At 36.4% G+C, this 21,549-nt stretch overlaps 2 protein-coding genes across 3 annotated transcripts in view; one reads left to right on the top strand and one right to left on the bottom strand.

Moving 5' to 3' along the window:
- LOC137254626 (uncharacterized) overlaps nt 1-21,549 on the bottom strand; it is a 154,756-nt gene that overhangs the window by 50,265 nt on the left and 82,942 nt on the right. The window lies entirely within an intron of this gene.
- Gk1 (Glycerol kinase 1) overlaps nt 1-21,549 on the top strand; it is a 60,992-nt gene that overhangs the window by 37,434 nt on the left and 2,009 nt on the right. For both annotated transcript variants that reach the window (XM_067792433.1, XM_067792432.1), the window contains exons 4-5: nt 10,256-11,148; nt 21,306-21,543. In XM_067792433.1, coding sequence (XP_067648534.1) covers nt 10,256-11,148; nt 21,306-21,543 — 1,131 coding nt within the window. The remainder of the gene's footprint in view (nt 1-10,255; nt 11,149-21,305; nt 21,544-21,549) is intronic.

Genomic DNA, 21,549 nt, shown 5'->3' with positions numbered 1-21,549 from the left:
TTTTATACATAATTTCTTAACCTATACAATCATAATTATTCTAATACATACGAACTAAAGATATGTAGATTTGTATTAATAGTATGCATATATGTATGTAGATTTGTATAAACGGTATGCATACATGTAGATTTGTATGCAAAGTCAGCAGATTGCTATTCATGTAAAATGTTTGTATGTGAATATTTGGTTAATTCACATTATTGGTTGTATGTAAATATTTTGGTGGCAAACTAACATTGACGATCGGCAAGTGTATTGACCGGGATGAGTGACTGAGCAGAATTTGTAATGTGTGAACTGACAAGGGTTTCATATTCGGCCTTCCATTGATGTTGGCTTACCGCTGTGTTAGGTCAATGTAATTTATGTCGCATAATATTGTAATATGATTATGCTATTACAAAAATGTATTGGCATAGAAGTTCATGATGCGTAATGCCGCAAATGTATTGCATAGGTGGGCATGACGTATAATGCTACACTACCATATTAAGTAGAAGAAAATTAAAAAGTTCTGCAGGGCGAAATCAATAGCCCTTGAAATCATGGCAAGAATACTGTTCGTGGTATTACATATATAAATAAATTAGCGGGACCCGGCAGATGATGTTCTGAGTCACCCTGGTCCACATTTTGGTCTATATCTCGAAAACGCTTTCACATATAAAACTAAGGGCCACTCCCTTTTAAAACCCTCATTAATACCTTGATTTTGATACCCATATCGTACAAACACATTATAGAGTCACCCCTGGTCCATCTTTATGGCGATATCTCGAAAAGGCGTCCACCCATAGAACTATGGCCCACTCCCTTTTAAAATAGTCTGTAATACCTTTCATTTAATATCCATGTCATATAAACACATTCCAGGGTTACCCTAGGTAGGTTCATTTTCCTACATGGTGTTTTTCCCTTATTTTGTCTCTAAAGGGCTCAGCTCAGTATGTAATGTTCGGTTACATCCGAACTTAGCCTCCCTTTTTTAATTTTTTTTATTTATCAGTCTACAAATTAAACAATCATACAGACCAAATATACATACACTTAATTTAAAGATATAATGTACGATATATATTTTAAAATAATATTTAAACAGTATTTAATTAAACGCTTGACAATTTCAAATACAAAACTTAGAAGTAAGCAGAAGTTAAAACGTAGTGAATGAATTCTTGTAAGTATCTCAAAAAGACCTCACACAGAGTACTGGAGTACTGGATGATGGAGCTGTTTTCCCAGAAGGGGCACACGAGAATTTATAAAATTGACAACAATAGAGCAAATTAATAGTATACTAAATTTAAACAAAATAAATTTGAGTACATACATATAAAAATAATGATCAAGTTTCCAATAACTGGTACTTTTATATTTGAAGTAGAGGGTTGAACAGTATTTTCGCGGTTTAGCGTTATAAGGTTCATTTTATGAACCTCCGAAAAATGGACGTGCGCTTTGCACGCGCAACGCACTCCACACACAAGACACCAAAACGCAGTGTTTTTAGTTTTAATTATTTTATTTGTTAAGGTCTTTTAATTATTTTTCACTTATTTTTATTTATTAACTTTAGTTTGCACACTCGATTATTTTAGTTTTTGTTTCTTGCGCCAATGTTCGTGTTGCGTTTTGTGTTGTCCAAATTTTAATAGTTATTCAGAGCCGAATTGCTCTGTGTTCAAGTTGTTCCACACCCGTGAGTAGACAACGGGTGTTGCAGCCACTTGAACACAGGGTGACATTTTATTGTTATTTAGGGCTCTGTTACAGCGTTCTTTGCTTTATTTCAAATTACAAATTTAATTTAGATTACTTTGGGAGTAGTACTTCACAACCGATAGCGTGTTTAAATCAAAACTGATTCATCATTCCTCAGCTTGCGCTGCTTTTATACTCTGTTGTCTCGTCCGCATATTTCTACTAAGGTCTACATAGACGTTTCGCCTCTAAAGGGCTCAGCTCAGTATGTAATGTTCGGTTACATCCGAACTTAGCCTCCCTTTTTTAATTTTTTTTATTTATCAGTCTACAAATTAAACAATCATACAGACCAAATATACATACACTTAGTTTAAAGATATAATGTACGATATATATTTTAAAATAATATTTAAACAGTATTTAATTAAACGCTTGACAATTTCAAATACAAAACTTAGAAGTAAGCAGAAGTTAAAACGTAGTGAATGAATTCTTGTAAGTATCTCAAAAAGACCTCACACAGAGTACTGGAGTACTGGATGATGGAGCTGTTTTCCCGGAAGGGGCACACGAGAATTATAAAATTGACAACAATAGAGCAAATTAATAGTATACTAAATTTAAACAAAATAAATTTGAGTACATACATTTAAAAATAATGATCAAGTTTCCAATAACTGGTACTTTTATATTTGAAGTAGAGGGTTGAACAGTATTTTCGCGGTTTAGCGTTATAAGGTTCATTTTATGAACCTCCGAAAAATGGACGTGCGCTTTGCACGCGCAACGCACTCCACACACAAGACACCAAAACGCAGTGTTTTTAGTTTTAATTATTTTATTTGTTAATGTCTTTTAATTATTTTTCACTTATTTTTATTTATTAACTTTAGTTTGCACACTCGATTATTTTAGTTTTTGTTTCTTGCGCCAATGTTCGTGTTGCGTTTTGTGTTGTCCAAATTTTAATAATTATTCAGAGCCGAATTGCTCTGTGTTCAAGTTGTTCCACACCCCTACAAAAGATTTGGTCACAAAACTTACCCACGCCCATGCAAATGTGACTATGAATATAACCTATGACTGTAAAATGACTAGTCAAATGACGTGGAATGACGAGAGCGTTTTTGCAGGGCCGTGGGTAGACAACGGGTGTTGCAGCAACTTGAACACAGGGTGACATTTTATTATTTATTAGGGCTCTGTTACATCATCCTTTTTGGGGAAAAGAAGAATTGATAAAGTGATCAATTTTGTCACATTCTTCTTTGGCCAAAAACTTATAAAAATTGTTGCGAACAAACGAATATATATTTATATTAGGGTGTACCTCCCCTTTATAATTCGGTGGTTCGGAACTATTTTTATTATTAATTGAAAAAAGATTTTATACATCGAATACTCAAATTGTAAATAAAATATATACCTAATTAAATAAAAAGTATAAATATTAATAATATTTTAATTTACGACAAAATATATTGAATGTTTTTTTTTTAAATATTTGTGTTTTACATATTCAATTTAAAGTTTTACATTTCTATTACATATTAAATATGTATTTTTTTTTGTGAAAAATTTTTATAAAAAAAGTTTTTTTTTGAATATACATAATTTGTGTTATTTTCTCTTTTTTTTTGTTTCGCTTTAACAGTTTTTAAGCCTTCGTGGGTGCTTAAATGCTTGTAAGTAAATTTTGGATTTGTTTTTCAATCAAATTTAAATTGAAGTAATGTTAGTTTACTTTACTTAGGCGGCTTTTGTGTACCACTTTTTCTTTGTTTTTAACTTCATCCAAAATAGTTACATTAGGTTCGTTAATTTTGGTTATAATAAACGGACCTTGATAAATATTTTCGTGTTTATGATGTGGTTCTTTTTGTAAAAGTACTTTATCTCCGATTTTTACAATTAAAGGTCGTGTCGTTTTATCGTACAGATTTTTACTTTGTAATTTATTTTTATTAATCAGATTTTGTGCCATTTTGTGCATTTTCTGCATCCTAAACTTATCTTCTTTGGTATAGTCTTCGACATTATAAATTGGGTCAATTTTTTCTTTTGTTAATTCATTAGGCAAAGTTGCCTTTTTCCCAAAGACTAACTCGTAAGGTGAAAATTGATTGTCGAAAACTGTGCTACTCGTAGTGTTGTGTAGGAAAGTAAAATATTTTAAATAAACATCCCAATCAGAAAAAGTATCTTTTAAATATGCACGTAAGTATTCATTAAAAACTCTATGATTACGTTCAATCGTGCCAACAGTTTCGTGATGGTATGCAGTTGAAAAATTATGTTCAATATTTAGAAGTTTAGTTAATTCTTCGAATAACTAATTTTTAAATTCTGTACCTAAATCTGATTTTATGGCCTTCATTGTGCCGTATGTTAAAATGAAGCCTTCAAAGATTGCTGAAGTGATTGTTTTTGCCGATTTGTCTGGCACAGCGACTGTTACCAGGTATTTAGTCATGTCGCAAATCATGGTAAGTGCGAACTTGTTACCATATTTGGACTCAGGTAGGGGTTCTATTGTGTCAATTACTAGTATATCGAATGGTTTACAAGGAGTTGGTGTTAAAACAAATTTTTCTTTTGTTTTAGGTTTAACCTTGTTTAAAAGACAATCCTTAAAATGTTTGATATATTTCGATATATCACGAGTCATGTTCTTCCAATAAAATTTTGTTCGTAGTTTTGCGTAAAGTCTTTTCATTCCGCAATGTCCACCAAAAATGGGATCATTATGGTAAATTTTCATAAGTTTTAATTTTGTATCTTCATCTGTTACTGTCTCCACTGGATCTGTTAGTATAATTTCTAATGATTTTAAAATTTTATTTCCAATATTTTTGAAATTTGTAATAGTATAATGTTCGAACAAAATATCGTTTTTAGGCCATTCAATCTGCTTAATTTTGTGTTTGCCGGCTTCTGATTCAAGCCTCGAAAGTAATTTCTCTAAAGTCATTATTTCGTTAACAAGCTCAAAACTAAGTAACTCGAGTTTCTTATGTTTAATATGCGCAAAAATTCTTAAATTTGTTGTTTTATTATTTTTATCGTACGTAATTGCAGATCTTATTCGTGGAATCTTTTTTGAAAAATTAAATTAAAATTTCTCGTAGACATGTAAAGTAATTTGTTTTTCGTCGTTTTTGTCTGTTTTAATATGAATATTATTGTCGTTTTGCCGTTTTGTTATTGATCTTGTATGTACTGCTAAAATTTGTTTGTTAGCTTCTTTAATCTCATCGATTGTAATACGCGATAGTGCATCGGCACCAACGTTTGATTTACCCTTTATGTAAACTATAGTAAAGTTATATTCTGCTAGTTCTAATCTTATTCTTGAAAGTTTTGAAGATGGGTCTTTCATATTGAATAAGTATACTGGAGGTCTATGGTCTGATTTTACAATGAAATGGGTGCCATAAACGTATGGTCGAAATTGCTTGATTGCAAAGTAAATAGCTAAAAGCTCTAATTCTATAATGGGTTTTTTCTGTTCGGCTTTATTAAATGCTTTAGAAGCGAAACAAATTGGTAAATCACTGCCTCGTTGTTCTTGACTCAAAATAGCGCCACATCCAGTTGTGGAAGAATCAACGGTAATAATGAATTGTTTAGTAAAATCTGGATATTGAAATAATTTTTGTGAAAGTAACGCTGCTTTCAAAGATAGAAATGCTCATTTGCACTTTACATCCCATACAAATTCAACTCTTTTTCTGCTTAATCGATTCAGAGGCGCTGCCAGAGAGAAAATTAGGTATAAACCGTCTGTATAAGTTTGCAAATGCGACGAATCGTCGTACCGCGTTTTTGTCAGTCGGTTTTGTATACTTTTTAATTGCGTTTATTTTAGAGTCGTCTGGCAACAAACCTTTGGCTGAACATTTATGACCTAAAAATGTAACTTCTGGTCGTAAAAAGTTGCATTTATTTGGGTTAAGTTTGAGATTAAAAGACCTACAAGTATAGAAAACTTTTGAAAGATTTTTAATGTGGTGTGCTTCACTACAACCTATGATAATATCGTCGACGTACAAAAATGCGACATTGGGTGGTATACCCGAAAAAGCTATAGTCACCATTCGCTAGAATGAATTTGGTGCTATGTTTAAACCGAATGGAAGCACTTTCCATCTGAATGCGCCGACCGAGGTGCTGAAAGAAGTAATGTCACGTGAGTCAGGATGGAAGGGGATTTGATGAAATCCTGAAAAAAGATCTAATGTGGAAAAATACTTTGCTCTACCGAGATTGTTTAAAATATCGTCAACTCTAGCTAGTGGAAATTTATCAGCAATGAGTTTTTTGTTTACTGCGCGAAAATCTACGCACATACGATAAGCTTTTTGACCATTAGTATCTTTATTTGGGACTACAATCAAAGGACTATTGTAATTGGAATAACTGGGTTCAATCAAATCGTTGTCTAACTATTTATTTACTTGGCGATTTCTTTCTTCGCGTTGAGAATATGGAAATCGATAGTTTTTAACATATACCGGCTCGTTGTCTGTCAATCTTAATTTTTGCTCGTAGAAGTTGTTTAAAGTCATTTTGTCCGTGTCAAGAGCGAAAATGTCGGCATAATCAATGCAAAGGTCAATTAATTTACTATGAGCATGTTGAGGTATTTGATTTTTTAAAATTGAAGTCAGTTTTTTCGTACGTTTGTCTTCTGTTTCTGTCTTGTTAATTGTATAAACATTATAATTTGAAAGTTTTTCTGTCCGAATACTGTTTCTTTTCACATACTTTATATCATCCGTGGTATTTATGACTTTAATTATTGGGTTACTGGAATTAACAATGCATCTAGCTGTGAAAACGCCTTTTTCAATTTCCTGCGAGTCCACGAAAAGTGGTTCGGGTGAATCTCCTAAATCAAAAAGTCTGAATATTTCACATCTTGGAGGAATGATACAACTGTCGCTTTCTATTCCGTGTAGGATTGGTATCGCGAGTTTTTCATTACCTACCCAAAAGGAAATGCTATTTCTTTCATAATTAATAAAGCATTTGTTAATTTTCAGAAAATCTTTACCCAGTATGCCATCGGATGGAATATTAAAGTCTTCATTTACTACATGTAAAGTATGTTTAATAGAAAAGTTTGAAAATTTTAAATTTGCTGTAATTTTACCTAAAGTAGAAACTGAATTAGAAGTGACACCGGTAATGTTAATAATTTCGTTCGTATTTAAGGCAATATTTCTGTCTAAACATGATATCTTTATTAAAGAAATGTCCGCTTGAGTGTCTACTAGGAAAGAACAAAATTTTTGTGACTCGTTAAGTTGTAATTCAATGAAATCAGAGTAATTTAAATTTAAACAATAGATGCCTATTGGTGAGGGAAGTTTGCTTACTGGCTTAGTTCGTCCTCCCCCAGTGTTCGCTCCTGAGGGGCCCTGGCGTTTAAAGCGCGAACGTTTGCGTTTCGACCTCTACCCTTTGACGATCTTGAATTGTTGCTTCTATTGTTACTATTATTTGTATTTGAATTGGAATTTGTATTTGGACGCGTATTATTATTGTTGTTATTCTGGTATATATTTCCGTTATAATTCCTATATCTTTGATTATTATAATGCCGTTATAGTTGCTGTTGTATGCAAATGAATTATTGTTTCTATAACCAGTATAGCCGCGGTTTGGGTAAAAACCTCGATAACTACCACGTAAATTTCTGAATGTACTGTTACCACGTGATTGAAAAGCTAGAACCTGACGTTCAGTTACTTCGTTGTTTTGTTCTACAATTAATTTTGCTACTACGTCTTTCGGATCAGTAAAATGGTTTTTACTCAATTTGATTTTGCATTTAGATGACACACGTTAACAGTTTGTTCAACTGCCATTTCATGAGCTTTCGCTTGAGTGATCCCTTCAATAATAAGAGACCGCTCAAGTGAGTCAGCTAAATCTTCAACTTTTTTGGCAAAATCTGTATAATTGTTTCCGTTAACGTGCAACGCTGCAATTCTCCCTGCTACAACTTTCGAGTTGTCTGGTTTGATCCTATTACGTAGAGCTGTTTTAATTTCATTGAGTGAAGTTACTTGTGTGGGTATTGCTTCACGGGCTTTACCCTCAAGTTTTGATTTTAAGAACGCTATGAAAGTATCAGTTAAATCTGCAGTAGCGAATTGTTCAAGTAATGCGATTTTGTTTATAAAAGAATCAAGTGCTAGAGGATCACCACTGTAGTTTTCTCTAATAGAATTAGCACATGTGTTAATGAAAATTCTCTTTTCCTCTGGTGTTGCCATGATTTGATCGTTAAGATCTGGAGCTGAATTAACAGAAGGTGAGGCCACGTTTATTCTATTTGGATCGTTAAGATCTGATTTTAAAGTAAAGGAACTTGAAGTTAGTTTTGCACTATTTGAATCGTTAAGATTTGAATCTAAATTAGAAGTGGAATTTTTAATGGAAGAATTTTCGAAGCCTGGAAAATCTGTTGACAAAGAAAATCTATTTTCCTGGTTTGTGACTTCTTCGGTCGAGGATGAAGCTAAACTTTCGTAGCTTGAGGCTGAATTATCGGAATCGGATTCTGTGTTTGAATTTTTTGTGCACTTGCTTACCACTTCTAAGGTACATATGTAGTTATCAGGATATCACAAATAATTCAGTTCAAACTATGAAATTAATGAAGTACTTATTTGAATGTCTGCATTTATATTTGAAGTTGAATTGTTGAGGAAAAAGAGAGAAGAAAAAAAAATTTTATAAAAGGGAACTGATTTGCAGGTGAATAGTCACTAAAGGAGTATTTAACTATTTATTGGAAGAATTAATTAAAACTGCAGTATTTGTATGAAAAATCCGTAAAAAGTAATTGAATTTAAAATGTCACAAAAGTATATAGGTATGAATTGGTAAAAATCTCAAAATGTAATCACGGACGCACCGCTTTGTTCAAAAAAAATTTGGTTTTTCACGGAACCACCGCTTATATCAAAACAATTTTAGTTGGTTTTTCACGGAACCACCGCATGTATCAAAAAAAAATTTTTATTGATTTTTAACGGACCACCGTAATATCAAAAATCCAAAACTTACACGTTACAAACTGCTTATCAAGTTCAACAGTCTTCGAAAATTTAAAATTGTTGAAAACCGAAGTAGTTAAATATAGAACGCACCACTTAAAAAAAAAATCCAAAATGTATATATATTATAACGCACCGCATAGAAAGAAATTTTATGTTTTCTATACATACATATATGTGTTATAAAAAACGTAGGCAAAAATTTGTTAACTACATATATATATTATACTTACTGCTGCTCCAACCGTAAATGCTGCCGCTGCCGTAAACGCTGCCGCTGTCGTCGCCAATGCTGCTGATGTCGGAGTTGTTTCTGGCGGTCTTCGCCGGCGCTGCCGCTGCTGGTCTCGATGTTAATGCTGGTGGTGGTGGTGTACTTTAAAAATGGCGGTGTTGTACAGTTGGCTAGTGGCGTGGGTTTTAAAGTCCGTTAATTAATAGCGTTGTTGTATGAAAATTCTCCATTTTGGCCTTATACCCGTTGTAGTCTTAAGTCGATTTTATTAAGTTAACGCTTTCTTTACTTTGTTTTATCGAACTATGCATCTTCACTGCCACTGCCACTTTCCACATATTTCATAAAAAGTTCCACCACCTACCTTTGTCATGGTCGCCATATAAGGTTCATTTTATGAACCTCCGAAAAATGGACGTGCGCTTTGCATACGCAACGCACTCCACACACAAGACACCAAAAACGCAGTGTTTTTGGTTTTAATTATTTTATTAAGTGGTTGTATACTAATGTCTTTTAATTATCTTTCACTTATTTTTATTTATTAACTTTAGTTTGAACACTCGATTATTTTAGTTTTTGTTTCTTGCGCCAATGTTCGTGTTGCGTTTTGTGTTGTCCAAATTTTAATAATTATTCAGAGCCGAATTGCTCTGTGTTCAAGTTGTTCCACACCCGTGGGTAGACAACGGGTGTTGCAGCCACTTGAACACAGGGTGACATTTTATTATTTATTAGGGCTCTGTTACAGCGTTCTTTGCTTTATTTCATATTACAAATTTAATTTAGATTACTTTGGGAGTAGTACTTCACAACCGATAGCGTGTTTAAATCAAAACTGATTCATCATTCCTCAGCTTGCGCTGCTTTTATACTCTGTTGCCTCGTCCGCATATTTCTACTAAGGTCTACATAGACGTTTCGCCTTCTAGAACTCTTGTATCTTCTGCTTGGTAATTGAGCTATATGCGTGTGTATGTGTGTAACATCTTCGGCTGATGACTACATGTGTGTGAGTGAGTTATCTCTTCGTCGCCTTCTATGTATGTGTATAAATGATGATTGATGTCTTTATGTACGCAAGTATAGATTGCTTTAATGTTTTTGTTGCTGTGCCTTAATTTACTAACAGCTTAGTGACGCTAAAATTCGCCACATTGTTAATAAAACGGGCGCTGTAATAATTAAATCCATAAGGGCAATGCTTCAAAATTTAAATCTTCATACTTTATTTTCATTAAAGGATATAGTTGCTATCGGCATAACTAATCAACGTGAATCAACTATTATCTGGGATCGCGCAACTGGTAAACCATTACACAATGCCATTATTTGGTTGGACAATCGGACATCTAGTACGGTCGATGAACTGCTCGAAACAATACCAAATAAATCTCGTAATATCAATTATTTAAAACCATTATGTGGCCTACCTATTTCACCGTATTTCTCAGCATTGAAAATGCGTTGGTTGCGAGATCATGTTGGTGAAGTTCAAAGAGCTATGGATGCAGACACTTGTCAAATAGGCACTATCGATACATGGTTAATTTATAAATTGACCGGTGGTCCGCATGGTGGTATACATTTAACCGACGTAACAAATGCATCACGTACTATGCTTATGAATATCGAAACATTGAGATGGGATACACATTTGCTGCGCTTCTTCGGCTTGCCAGCTTCTATGTTACCGCAAATTCGTTCAAGTGCAGAACTATATGGTGAAATGAGTGTTGGTATATTAAAAGGTGTTCCAATAACTTCGTGTTTGGGTGATCAGCAGGCGGCACTTGTGGGGCAACAATGTTTGAGTCATGGTCTAGCTAAGTCTACGTATGGTACTGGCTGCTTCTTGCTCTACAATACTGGAACATCAATGGTACAATCCAAACATGGATTACTCACTACAGTCGGCTATCAATTAGGACCACGCGCACCTTTAATGTATGCTTTAGAAGGTAGTGTAGCCATAGCTGGTGCTGCCATAAATTGGATGAAAAATAATTTGGAATTATTCGAAACTGTTAATCAAGTAGAAGAGATGGCGAGCAATGTTGATAATTCTTTGGATGTTTATTTTGTTCCTGCATTTAGTGGATTGTACGCGCCTTATTGGAATCAAGAAGCACGTGGGTGAGTTAAGTTGTGAAGTCTACACCTTATCCAACAGTATACCAGAAAATTCAAATGAAATTCAGAAAAACACAAACATATTTGAGAAAATTTGAATATTGAGGGCAGTGTTTAAAATTAAAGTTAAATGGACGAATATTAATATAATTAGATCTTTATTCAGTGAGCTTGAATTCAGTACTAATTTCATAAAGTTGTACAAAATGTTAAAAGAGCGAAATACAAAAGAGACTTAAAATATTGTAACGAATTTACTGCAAATCCTCTTATTTGCAACCTTCTGCTAAGTTCGAATCACTAAACTGTTGAATAAATAACTCCAATATTTAATAATGCAAACTGGCCTTTATTCAAGTACTTTCAAAATAACACTTCTATTGCTCGACAGAGAGCGTGCTTAATCGAAACTGATTATCGCGCCTCTACTGTTGCTTTTATACTGTGTGATTTCCTCGTTGCATCTTCTAGGCGCTTCCAGAATTTACTTAGTTACTGGTATATAATTATAACTACAGATGCATGTGTGTAGCTCTCATACGCGCGTGTATTTGTGAGTGACACTTCCACAATTACAATTGCATCCCGATCAGACAAATATCTCGATCTAAACGCCGCTAGCATCTCCAAATGTACCACCCTTCTATTTCGTGGTTTCCCAATGGTTTGTATGCGGTAGATGGTATCACTGATCTTCTTCACAACTTTGTACGGGCCTTCCCAACTGCACAAAATTTTGGATGGAACACCTTTCCGCCGGTGAGGGTGGTATAGCAGTACCAAATCTCCCTCCAAGAAACCTGCCGAATTATTTTTCTTGTTGTACCTGTGTTTCATCTTACTTCGCATTACCCTGGGCCGTTCCCTCACACTCTGTTGTTCGGTTCGGCGAATGAAGAACTACTTCGCAGAGCTTGATCTTGACGGATTGGCTTTGCATCATCAGTATCGTCTTGGCGTTTCACAAGAGTAGTGCGCGCTGGCTTGAAACCACCCTTGCATTCCTTATGGAAAATTCTTTAAGTCGTTTTAGTGCGTCCATTAGGGTTTGTCAATGCCAGTGTTTTTCTCGCAGGTACCTTTGGTTTTGATTTATTTGGCCCATTCGATCCATCAACCTTTACCTTTGACTTTCGTCGTCTTTGTCGAGTCTTCTCCACCAGTACCCGATTACTGCTGAACCCTTTCTCCAAACTAAATTTAAGTGGTATATCCTGGTTCTTATTGCGCATAATCTTTCGCCGCATATCGATCCTGATGTCATGGTCAACTAATAAGTCCACTCCCAATATGACTTCATCAACAATCTCCGCCACAATGAATTTGTGTAGAACCATGACCTTTCCAATTAATACCTCACATACCACTTCTCCCTGGACTTGGTTACACTCGCCAGTAATCGTACGCAATCTTGCTCCAGGTAATGGCTTTACTCTCCTGTTGACCAAATCAGATCGGATCAAGGAATGAGATGCGCCCGTATCGACAGTCCGTACACGTTCTTTGCCATCCACATTTCCTCTGACGTTAAGACTACTCGATTTTTTTCCAATTTCAGTGCTTCCAAAATTATGTCTACCCAGTCTGGCCTTTCCACTTCCACGCGATGAGCTTGGTACGCTGGCTTACTCAAAAGTGAGGCTGTTTCTTGAGTCAGTGCATGCGATACCGTTTCAGCAAATGTTAGCTTTGGATTCGCATATGTAGCTCGTTTCGTTTCCACATCTCGTATGCCATTTATGAAGCTCTGGATTTTTACCCACTCGGTGTATTCCACGGGTGCGTCCGCATTTGCTAGATGGGCCAGTCTTTCGACATCCGACGCAAACACCTGCAAAGTCTCATTCACTTTTTGGTAGCGATTTTATAACTCAATTTGATATATCTGTTTCCTATGCTCGCTTCCGTACCGTCGTTCTACAGCAGCCATCAATGTGTCATAACTGTTCCGTTCGTACTCTGGAATAGTCTGTAAGATTTCAGCAGCTGGTCCTTTCATTGCTACGAAGAGTGCAGCAACTTTATCTTCAGCAATCCAGTTGTTCACTGTTCCGGTCTTCTCAAATTGTAGCTTAAAGACCTGGAAAGGAACAGAACCGTCAAAGGATGGTGTTTTTACCTTGGATTACTCGTTGAAACTGCTGGGCGATTTAGTTGCAACTGCTCCATACGACCTTTTAAATCATCGACTTCTGCCTGAAACTTAGCGATTTTTGCATCCTGCGCTTCCAGCTTTGATGTTACCCTTGCTTCCTGTGCTTCTAACTGCGAAGACATTTGTGCCACCTGCAATGATAAGCGCTCCTCTTGTTCTTCTAGTTCCAGTTGGGATGCTATACTTGTCTTTTGTTCTGCCAGTTGAGATGTTATTTCTGACGACATTTCTGCAATACGTGTCTTCTGTTCTTCCATCTTGGATGTTATACGGTTCTCCTGCGATTCCATATATATCTTCTGTTTGCCAGTTGAGATGACACTGTCGATGTTTGAGCAGATATTGCAGCTAAAATCATGTTCAAGTCTGTGCTCGTAACTGTCTGCGATGTTTCATTTTTCTCTTCAATTTTTGTTGTCTCCTCGACATCAAGAGGAAAGACACACTCTTCCACGCTAATTCCATTGCCTTTCGTAGTCGTGCCTGAAGTTCGAGTTTATTGCCGGTTGTATTCAATCCACGGCTCTCCAACTCCTTCTTCAGTTGTTGGATCTTCAATTCACCCCACTTTCCCATGTCCAAGTTGTATTCGAAGTCTTCGGAATTTATTCAACAATTCCTCTTCTGACACCAATTGTAACGAATTTACTGCAAATCCTCTTATTTGCAACCTTCTGCTAAGTTCGAATCACTAAACTGTTGAATAAATAACTCCAATATTTAATAATGCAAAATGGCCTTTATTCAAGTACTTTCAAAATAACACTTCTATTGCTCGACAGATAGCGTGCTTAATCGAAACTGATTATCGCGCCTCTACTGTTACTGCTTTTATACTGTGTGATTTCCTCGTTGCATTATCTAGGCGCTTCCAGAATTTACTTAGTTACTGGTATATAATTATAACTACAGATGCACGCGTGTAGCTCTCATATGCGCGTGTATTTGTGAGCGACACTTCCACAATTACAATTGCATACTTTTGGGAGCATCTCAGATACGATATCTGCATGTGTTTGTGCGTTGCTTCTCCGCTGCGTGTACGTACATATGTGTAGACATAATGATTGAATTATTGATGTGCATCAAGTCACTGCTTAGCATCGGCTTAGAGATGACAGCACCCCTTAGTGTTGCTAATATTCGTAACAATATGCAAAAACAAAACTGTGTGAAGATGTATAAAGAAGATATCGTAAATTCCAACACTCCCTCTCGATTACCCCTGTGGGCTAGGGGAAAGAATATACCCACGGTAGGTATACCGGTCGTAAAAGGCGACCATAATACCATGGGTACCCAATCCATGAGTAAGGTGTTTTACTCGAAAGGTAGCAGGGTGGACGCGGGTATCACCCTGTGGGACCCTAGGCAAGGTCTTTATAAAAACTGCTACCGCGGGAGCAGGAGAAGTGTGGCGAGCTGCTAATGCAAAGATATTGCTGGGGCGGGAAAGCCCCCCACACAGGTCTATGGTTGAAAAGGTTGGCCACAGCCCTAAGTTGTGGAATAAAACGGAGCGGAATTTGAAGAATAATGAGGAAGATTATACAACGAAGCGAGTTATTAGAAGTTGTATACCACAGTAGCAAATAACGATGAATATGTGGGCATATATAAAGTAGCAAATAATGCAGAATAAAGTTGCATACAACTGAATAGAACGTTTGTGACTAGCGAGATGTGTCTTGTTGCGCAAGTGGTTTAGTACCATGATTAGTGAAGATGTACCTTGTGAGTGTTTGTGTCGTAAGTACTTGTCAGCATCACTGTCTGTTGCCTTGACAACAGATAGTTTTATTCACAAGGAATTATATGACGCTCTCACTCTATGGAACATTTAAGTAGCTATTCATGCTTAAGGAAAGACACTTGCGCTGATAGATTACATCGGTAGTTGGTTCACGGCGAACGGTCGTTTTTGATCATAACATGTGGTGCATAGCGTTGGAGGGAGGTGCCGCCCTCAAGCAATGTCTGAGCAAAATCAGCTCCGTCGTTAACAATGTATTATACATTTTTGTAACACTGCAGGACAGAAAAGGTTGGTCACATTCCTAAATTGCGACAAAACACAAATCTCGATCTGATTGACCTGACAATTAGATACCCGAGATTATAAAATCAATGAAAGAGGGAAACTGAGGCAAGCACGGAACTCGCGATGGAGTTGCCGTGCAACCGGGTGCCATGACCTGAAAATGGAAGGGAGGATGGATAGTCCTCCTCGGCCAAACCAAGGCTGGTTGACTTAAACACCCCAGCTCACCGATTGGTACCAACTTGTTGGGCCGAAGATCAACGGACATTGATCTGTGTTTTACACCGGAGGTAGGTCTACGAAGACAGGGACTCCTGTAAGCACTTATCGACTCCCTCTCGATATCTTCTAAATACAAATAATTAATTATCTTTTGACATTCCAAAATTGGATACTAGATTTGCATGCTTTTCGACTGACAACGGCTTGGTTAACTGATCTGCAAGCTGTTCATCAGTATGTATATACAGAACATTAATTTCTTTTCGGGCCTGCATATCGCATGTATAAAAATATTGTGTATCAATATGTCGCATACGCTTTGATGAATGTGGATTCAATACTAAAATGATTGCTTGCTGATTGTCGCAAAAAATCGTTGTTGGCTGACGCTGTGCAATACCCAAATCCGACATGAGCTTCCTTAAACAAATAGTAATTTTAGCTGCTGAGCATAAAGCCACAAATTCGGCTTCAGTGGTTGACGTGGCTGTCAGTGTTTGCTTTCTTGAACTCCATGCTACAGCACTTTTGTTCAACAAAATAACGCAGCCTGTGGTGCTTTTCCTAGTATGTAGGTCTCCAGCCCAATCAGAATCGCAGAAACTAATTAGCTTATTCTGATTATTCTGAGATTATTTGGCTCAAGTTGTGCCAAATAGACCTCAGCGCAATTAAGTTTTTCATCTTCTATATTGAATTTCTTACTCAAACGTGTGTTATACGGGCTTCTTGGTAATGTGGGTCTGTAATCTGCTGCGATCCCAACGTTGTCACTACTTTGACCTTCTTAATTAGGTTCTTCGGCTTGATTTTGTGGAAAATGGTTTTGGGTATATATTTCTGTGGTTTCATGCAAATCATTTTGCTTTTCATTAAAAATCACATCGCGTCTTATATACATTTTCCTGAAAACAGGTTCATAGACTCGTTATGCTTTACTATCATCGTTATAACCAACCATAATACATTTCATTGAGTTTTTCTCCCATTTTGTTCGCTGGTCTTTTGGTATATACACAAATACTTCACTGCCGAAAACCTTCAAATGCTTAACACAGGGTTTGCGTCCGAACCATAGCTCAAACGGAGAGACTCCACCAAATACTTCTGACGATATTCGATTTCTAAGGAACACAGCCGTATTTGTAGCCTCGCCCCATAAATACAATGGTAAATCTTTAAAATGTAGTAAAGCCTTAGCAGTTTCCACTACAGTTCTATTCTGTCTTTCTATAAAACCATTTTGTTCAGGCGCTCTGGGAGTGGAGAATTTTTGTTTGATACCTTTTGATAGAAGGAACTGCTTCACCGCATTGTTGTGAAATTCCAAACCACCATCAGATCGAAGTTTCTTGATGATATGGCCATCTGCTCGAACGTCAGCATAAAACTGCTTTAATGCATCCAAAACGTCAGTCTTCTCCTTCAGAAAACACACGAAGCAATATCTAGAATAATCATCTTTTAGTAACATAAAATAATTCGCTCCACCAATCGAAGGCGAGCTCATTTTTTCACATAAATCCACATGAAAAGTCTCACCAGGAATCTTGGATCGATTTGTACTAAATTTGTTGAAGCGTGAACGACTTTGTTTACCAAAAACGCAACCTTCACAAAATGGGTTATCACCATCTACAGTGCCAATATCCAGCCCTTTGACGATGTTGTTGTTGTTCATTTTACGTAAAGTGTCATAACTGACGTGACCTAGACGTTCGTGCCAAATCTTTATTGAACGTACAGTGTTTAATTCAGCTACATCCTCAGGTTTCAAGTTCATCCTATACAACTTATTTTCCCGATATCCGTCGACCAAAATACTATCACCTTTCTTAAATATAACGCGCTGACCACCTTTCAGAAAAACTACATCAATACCTTTTTCTGTAGCTTGTGAAATTGACACGAAATTTCTATCCAATTCGGGAACGTAGAGTACATTTTTGAGTATATAAACAGCGGCGGCCTTAACCGGGTTTAAAACGCGCATGACGATATCACCTTGGCCAACTGCATTTAACTTTCTGCCATCACCAACTCGAACTTTGCAAAATTCTTTTGGGAAGGTTGTATAATTTTTAAAGAACTCCCTCTGAAAGCACATGTGATCTGATGCGCCCGAATCAGCATACCAGTTACTTTTAGCGTTGTCATTCGACGTACTCATTAAAAGCGACTGAAGAGTAAACAGTTCTTCTTTATTCCTTTTTACATCATGGGATTTTGTTGTTTGTTTTTCAATCATCATATTTTGGCTATCACTTTTTATGCGGTTCGATGTATGATTGCGTTCGCTGTCATAGCGGTCCGAATTATCTCGCGCCTTTTTATAACATTCTCGCGCCCAATGGCCTGACTTGTTACAATAATTGCATTTGCCTGGTCTCTTGGTTCCGTTGTTGCTTTTATTTGTTTCTGCTTATTGCATATGCCGTACCGGTGTTACCTATTTGCCCTTGAGTTGAACTGCCTTCTGTTTTCCTTAAATTCATTAAAGCTTCTTCGTTAATAAGATGATCCGTTAATTTTTCAATGCTTTGATCGGTACTTGGCACTGCATACCATGCAGTTCTCACGTGATCGAACTTTGGAGGTAGGCTGCTTAACATTTTAGCAATAACCATTGGTGTTTTCTGCTCCAAGTCTAAATCTTTTAGTCGTTGTGCCAGCGAAGTTATGCTTGCAATAAAATCGGAAACATGTTCCGATTCTTCCATTTTCAAATTCATAAATTTTCCTAAGAGTACTTGGGCTGATTGCTAACTTTTTTCCGCATGTACGGCTTTCAGCCTTGCCCACATTTGTGCAGCAGTTGAGCAATCGCTTAAGTGCTTGAACTGCTCCAACTGCAAGCTACGCATTAGGAAAGCTTGCGACTCTCCATCCTTTTCATCCCAGGCCGCTGAATCTGTGGTAGGTCGTGTAATTGTACCCAATATGTACGGTTTAAGCTTACTTTCCGTCATATAAATTTTCATTTGTCTCTTCCAAAGCTGATAGTTGGTACCATCAAAACGATGAATTTGATATACTCTTGATTCTGCCATATTTGTGGGCATTTGCTGTACACACTCAGAATATTCTTTCTCGGGTAAATTATCCACCGAAATTTTTCTTTCGACGCCGGAGATATTAATTACAAAAATATTCGTTTCGTCCATAAATTTAATAACTATATGTAAATCACTCTAAGCACCTGGGCCCATAACCTATTGAGGGTAGTGTTTTAAATGAAGGTTAAATGGGAATATTGATATAATTTGATCTTTATTCAGTGAGCTTGAATTCAGTACTAATTTCATAAAGTTGTACAAAATGTTAAAAGAGCGAAATACAAAAGAGACTTAAAATATGCAAAAACAAAACTGTGTGAAGATATATAAGGAAGATATCGTAAATTCCAACATTGAAGCATCAGGGGCACTCCTTTCCTTCCTTCCTTCGTCTTCTTGTTAATGATTCCAATAAACAGTTAAAACGAGTAGTGACTTTTTACACGCCAAAGGGCATGTCGCGCAATGCAAAGACATCTGAGAGAAAATAGAAGCATGCAGAATAGCACGGGCACAATCTGCAGTAGATACTGCGACTTTTGCTAGTAGATACTGCGACTTTTGCTTGCTGAATAATTTTCAACATGTACTGGAGCCCCTTTCCGCTACCCCTGCTGCTTCCGCAGCTGGAACACGCCAACCACCAATTCAATTCCCATATGACGTGACTATTTCCGATGATCGTCCATATATCTAGAACTCCCCTGGCCCACTCTGCTTGATTCTGTATTTTAAATGATCCACGCTGCGGGTCCATTCTTAACACACCAGATGTACCCGATAAGGTGAATATTCGATGGCAGCATGAAAACTGCTAGTTAAGCCCATTTGTGTTTTTGAAATACACTTGTCGTTTTCCGAAATGCATTTATGGGTTTCTGAATGTCTTTTGCTTTTTTTCTGAATTTGTTTTGCTTTTCACAAGTGATTGAATCATGATTTGCATGTTTCTGAAATACAGTTGAATTTTTTTGAAATACTGTTGTTGAAGTTGTAGTGTTGTGGACCCAATAGACGTACAGGGGTTAGCTGGCATAACATTTAACGAAACAATTGACTGACAATTTCCTATGAAAGCATTTTGGGATTACCCAATTTAGGTCAGCATCTGCAAGATAATCTTCATATCGAATGTCCTTGGACTTTATTATGTAACTCGATTGGAAAGAATTTCTTTCGGATTTGGAAAAAAATTGTTTATATGTAGTTTGAAAGCTTTTGAATCAAATTTTGAAAAATATTTTACGTCGTATTTCTAATAGGAGTTGTAATCTGGGGTTACACAACTTCGTAATAATGATCGCAGTTTTGGTTTTAATGCGAAAATATTGAAATGTTGGTAGATTTTTCTGCTTTGGTGGTAGAAGTGGTAGAAAATGAAAATGGGCTAAAAAGTTGGTAGATCTACCAATAAACTGGTAAAGTCCGTGCACTGAGCAGAGCTCCCAGAGTATATTAATTTTGTTCGCATGACGGTATTCCGTAACAGTATAAACTAATCAAGATAAATTTAGACTTCCATATATCAAAATTATCAAGAAGTAATTCATTAAGCCATGTCCGTCCGTCTGTCCGTAAACACGATAACTTGAGTAAATTTTTAGGTATCTTAATGAAATTTGGTATGTAGATTCCTTGGCACTCATCTCAGATCGCTATTTAAAATGAACGAAATCGGATGATAACCATGCCCACTTTTTTATATCGAAAATTTCGTAAAACGGAAAAAATTCGATAATTCATTACCAAAGACGTATAAAGTGATGAAACTTGGTGGATGGGTTGACCTCATGTCGCAAAATGAAAACTTTGTTAAATTTTGGAAAATGGGCGTGACACTGCCTACATTTAGTGGAAGAAAATTATAAAGTTTTGCAGGACGTAAATCAAAAGCACAAAACTGGGTATATAGTGTTCGGCGCCACCCGAACTTAGACGTGCTTCCTTACTTCAAATTATAACTTTGCTTTGACATTTGACCAAAATAAAGGTGAAACATACGTTTAGAGTAGATTATATCTAAGTTGGCGTGGCCCATTTTTTTAATTAGAAGTTTTTTCTATTTATTGTTATAAATCCACTTGGGAAATGAAATACCATTAATCTTTTATATAAGTGTTGCTAGCTTTAACTGTACATGTATATAAGAGTGGCTGCATCATGTTTTTATTGTTGGGTGACAGCCTAGTGATGTCAACATTCGCCACAATTTGTAGAAATAGGAAAGAAGGTGAATTTATTCTCAAAGTTTTTCAATCAAAATACTTTTGAGTAGGATTGCCATATCGTGAAACTGTGGAATTTCCTGTCCCATCGATGTTAGCAATTTTGTATCATGTCCTATGTGCTCGTGCATTATATATGAGCAACATTAGATATACCTTATATTATGGAAATTACTTAAACATAGTGAGCTATTTCTGTTTTTCGTATGGGGCGTGGCTGTATAGACTTTGTTAACTGTAAACTTAAAAAAAATTAGGTGATTTTCAAATACTTCCTAAAAATTCGCTTAGCTCTTCAATATTTGTTCCAACGTAATTACGAATCTTGAAAAAAATCGTCGAGGGTGGAGCACTTCATGGGTATTGTTATATGGGACAGGGAACCTTTTAACTTAAGCCGAGGTAATCTCGGTCAACCGCGTACCCTTTGATTAATTCAATAATCCCATTTACTCCCTCAGCGCCATTTGTGGTCTCAGTGAAGAAACGACAAATGAACACATTGTACGTGCTACTTTAGAAGCGATTTGCTTTCAAGTTCGTGATATTTTAGAGTCTATGCGCAAAGATTGTGGTATACCAATGTCAAAACTAATGGTCGATGGTGGTATGACTGCTAACAATTTATTTCTGCAAATTCAAGCCGATTTGGTTGGTATTAATGTGGTGCGCGCAAAGATGCAGGAAACAACAGCATTGGTAAAT

The sequence above is a fragment of the Eurosta solidaginis genome, chromosome 5 (assembly GCF_040869045.1).
Source record: "Eurosta solidaginis isolate ZX-2024a chromosome 5, ASM4086904v1, whole genome shotgun sequence".
NCBI classification, from domain to species: Eukaryota; Metazoa; Arthropoda; class Insecta; order Diptera; family Tephritidae; genus Eurosta; species Eurosta solidaginis.
Note: the sequence above shows the minus strand (reverse complement) of the source record. Positions and strands in the feature narration are given on the sequence as shown.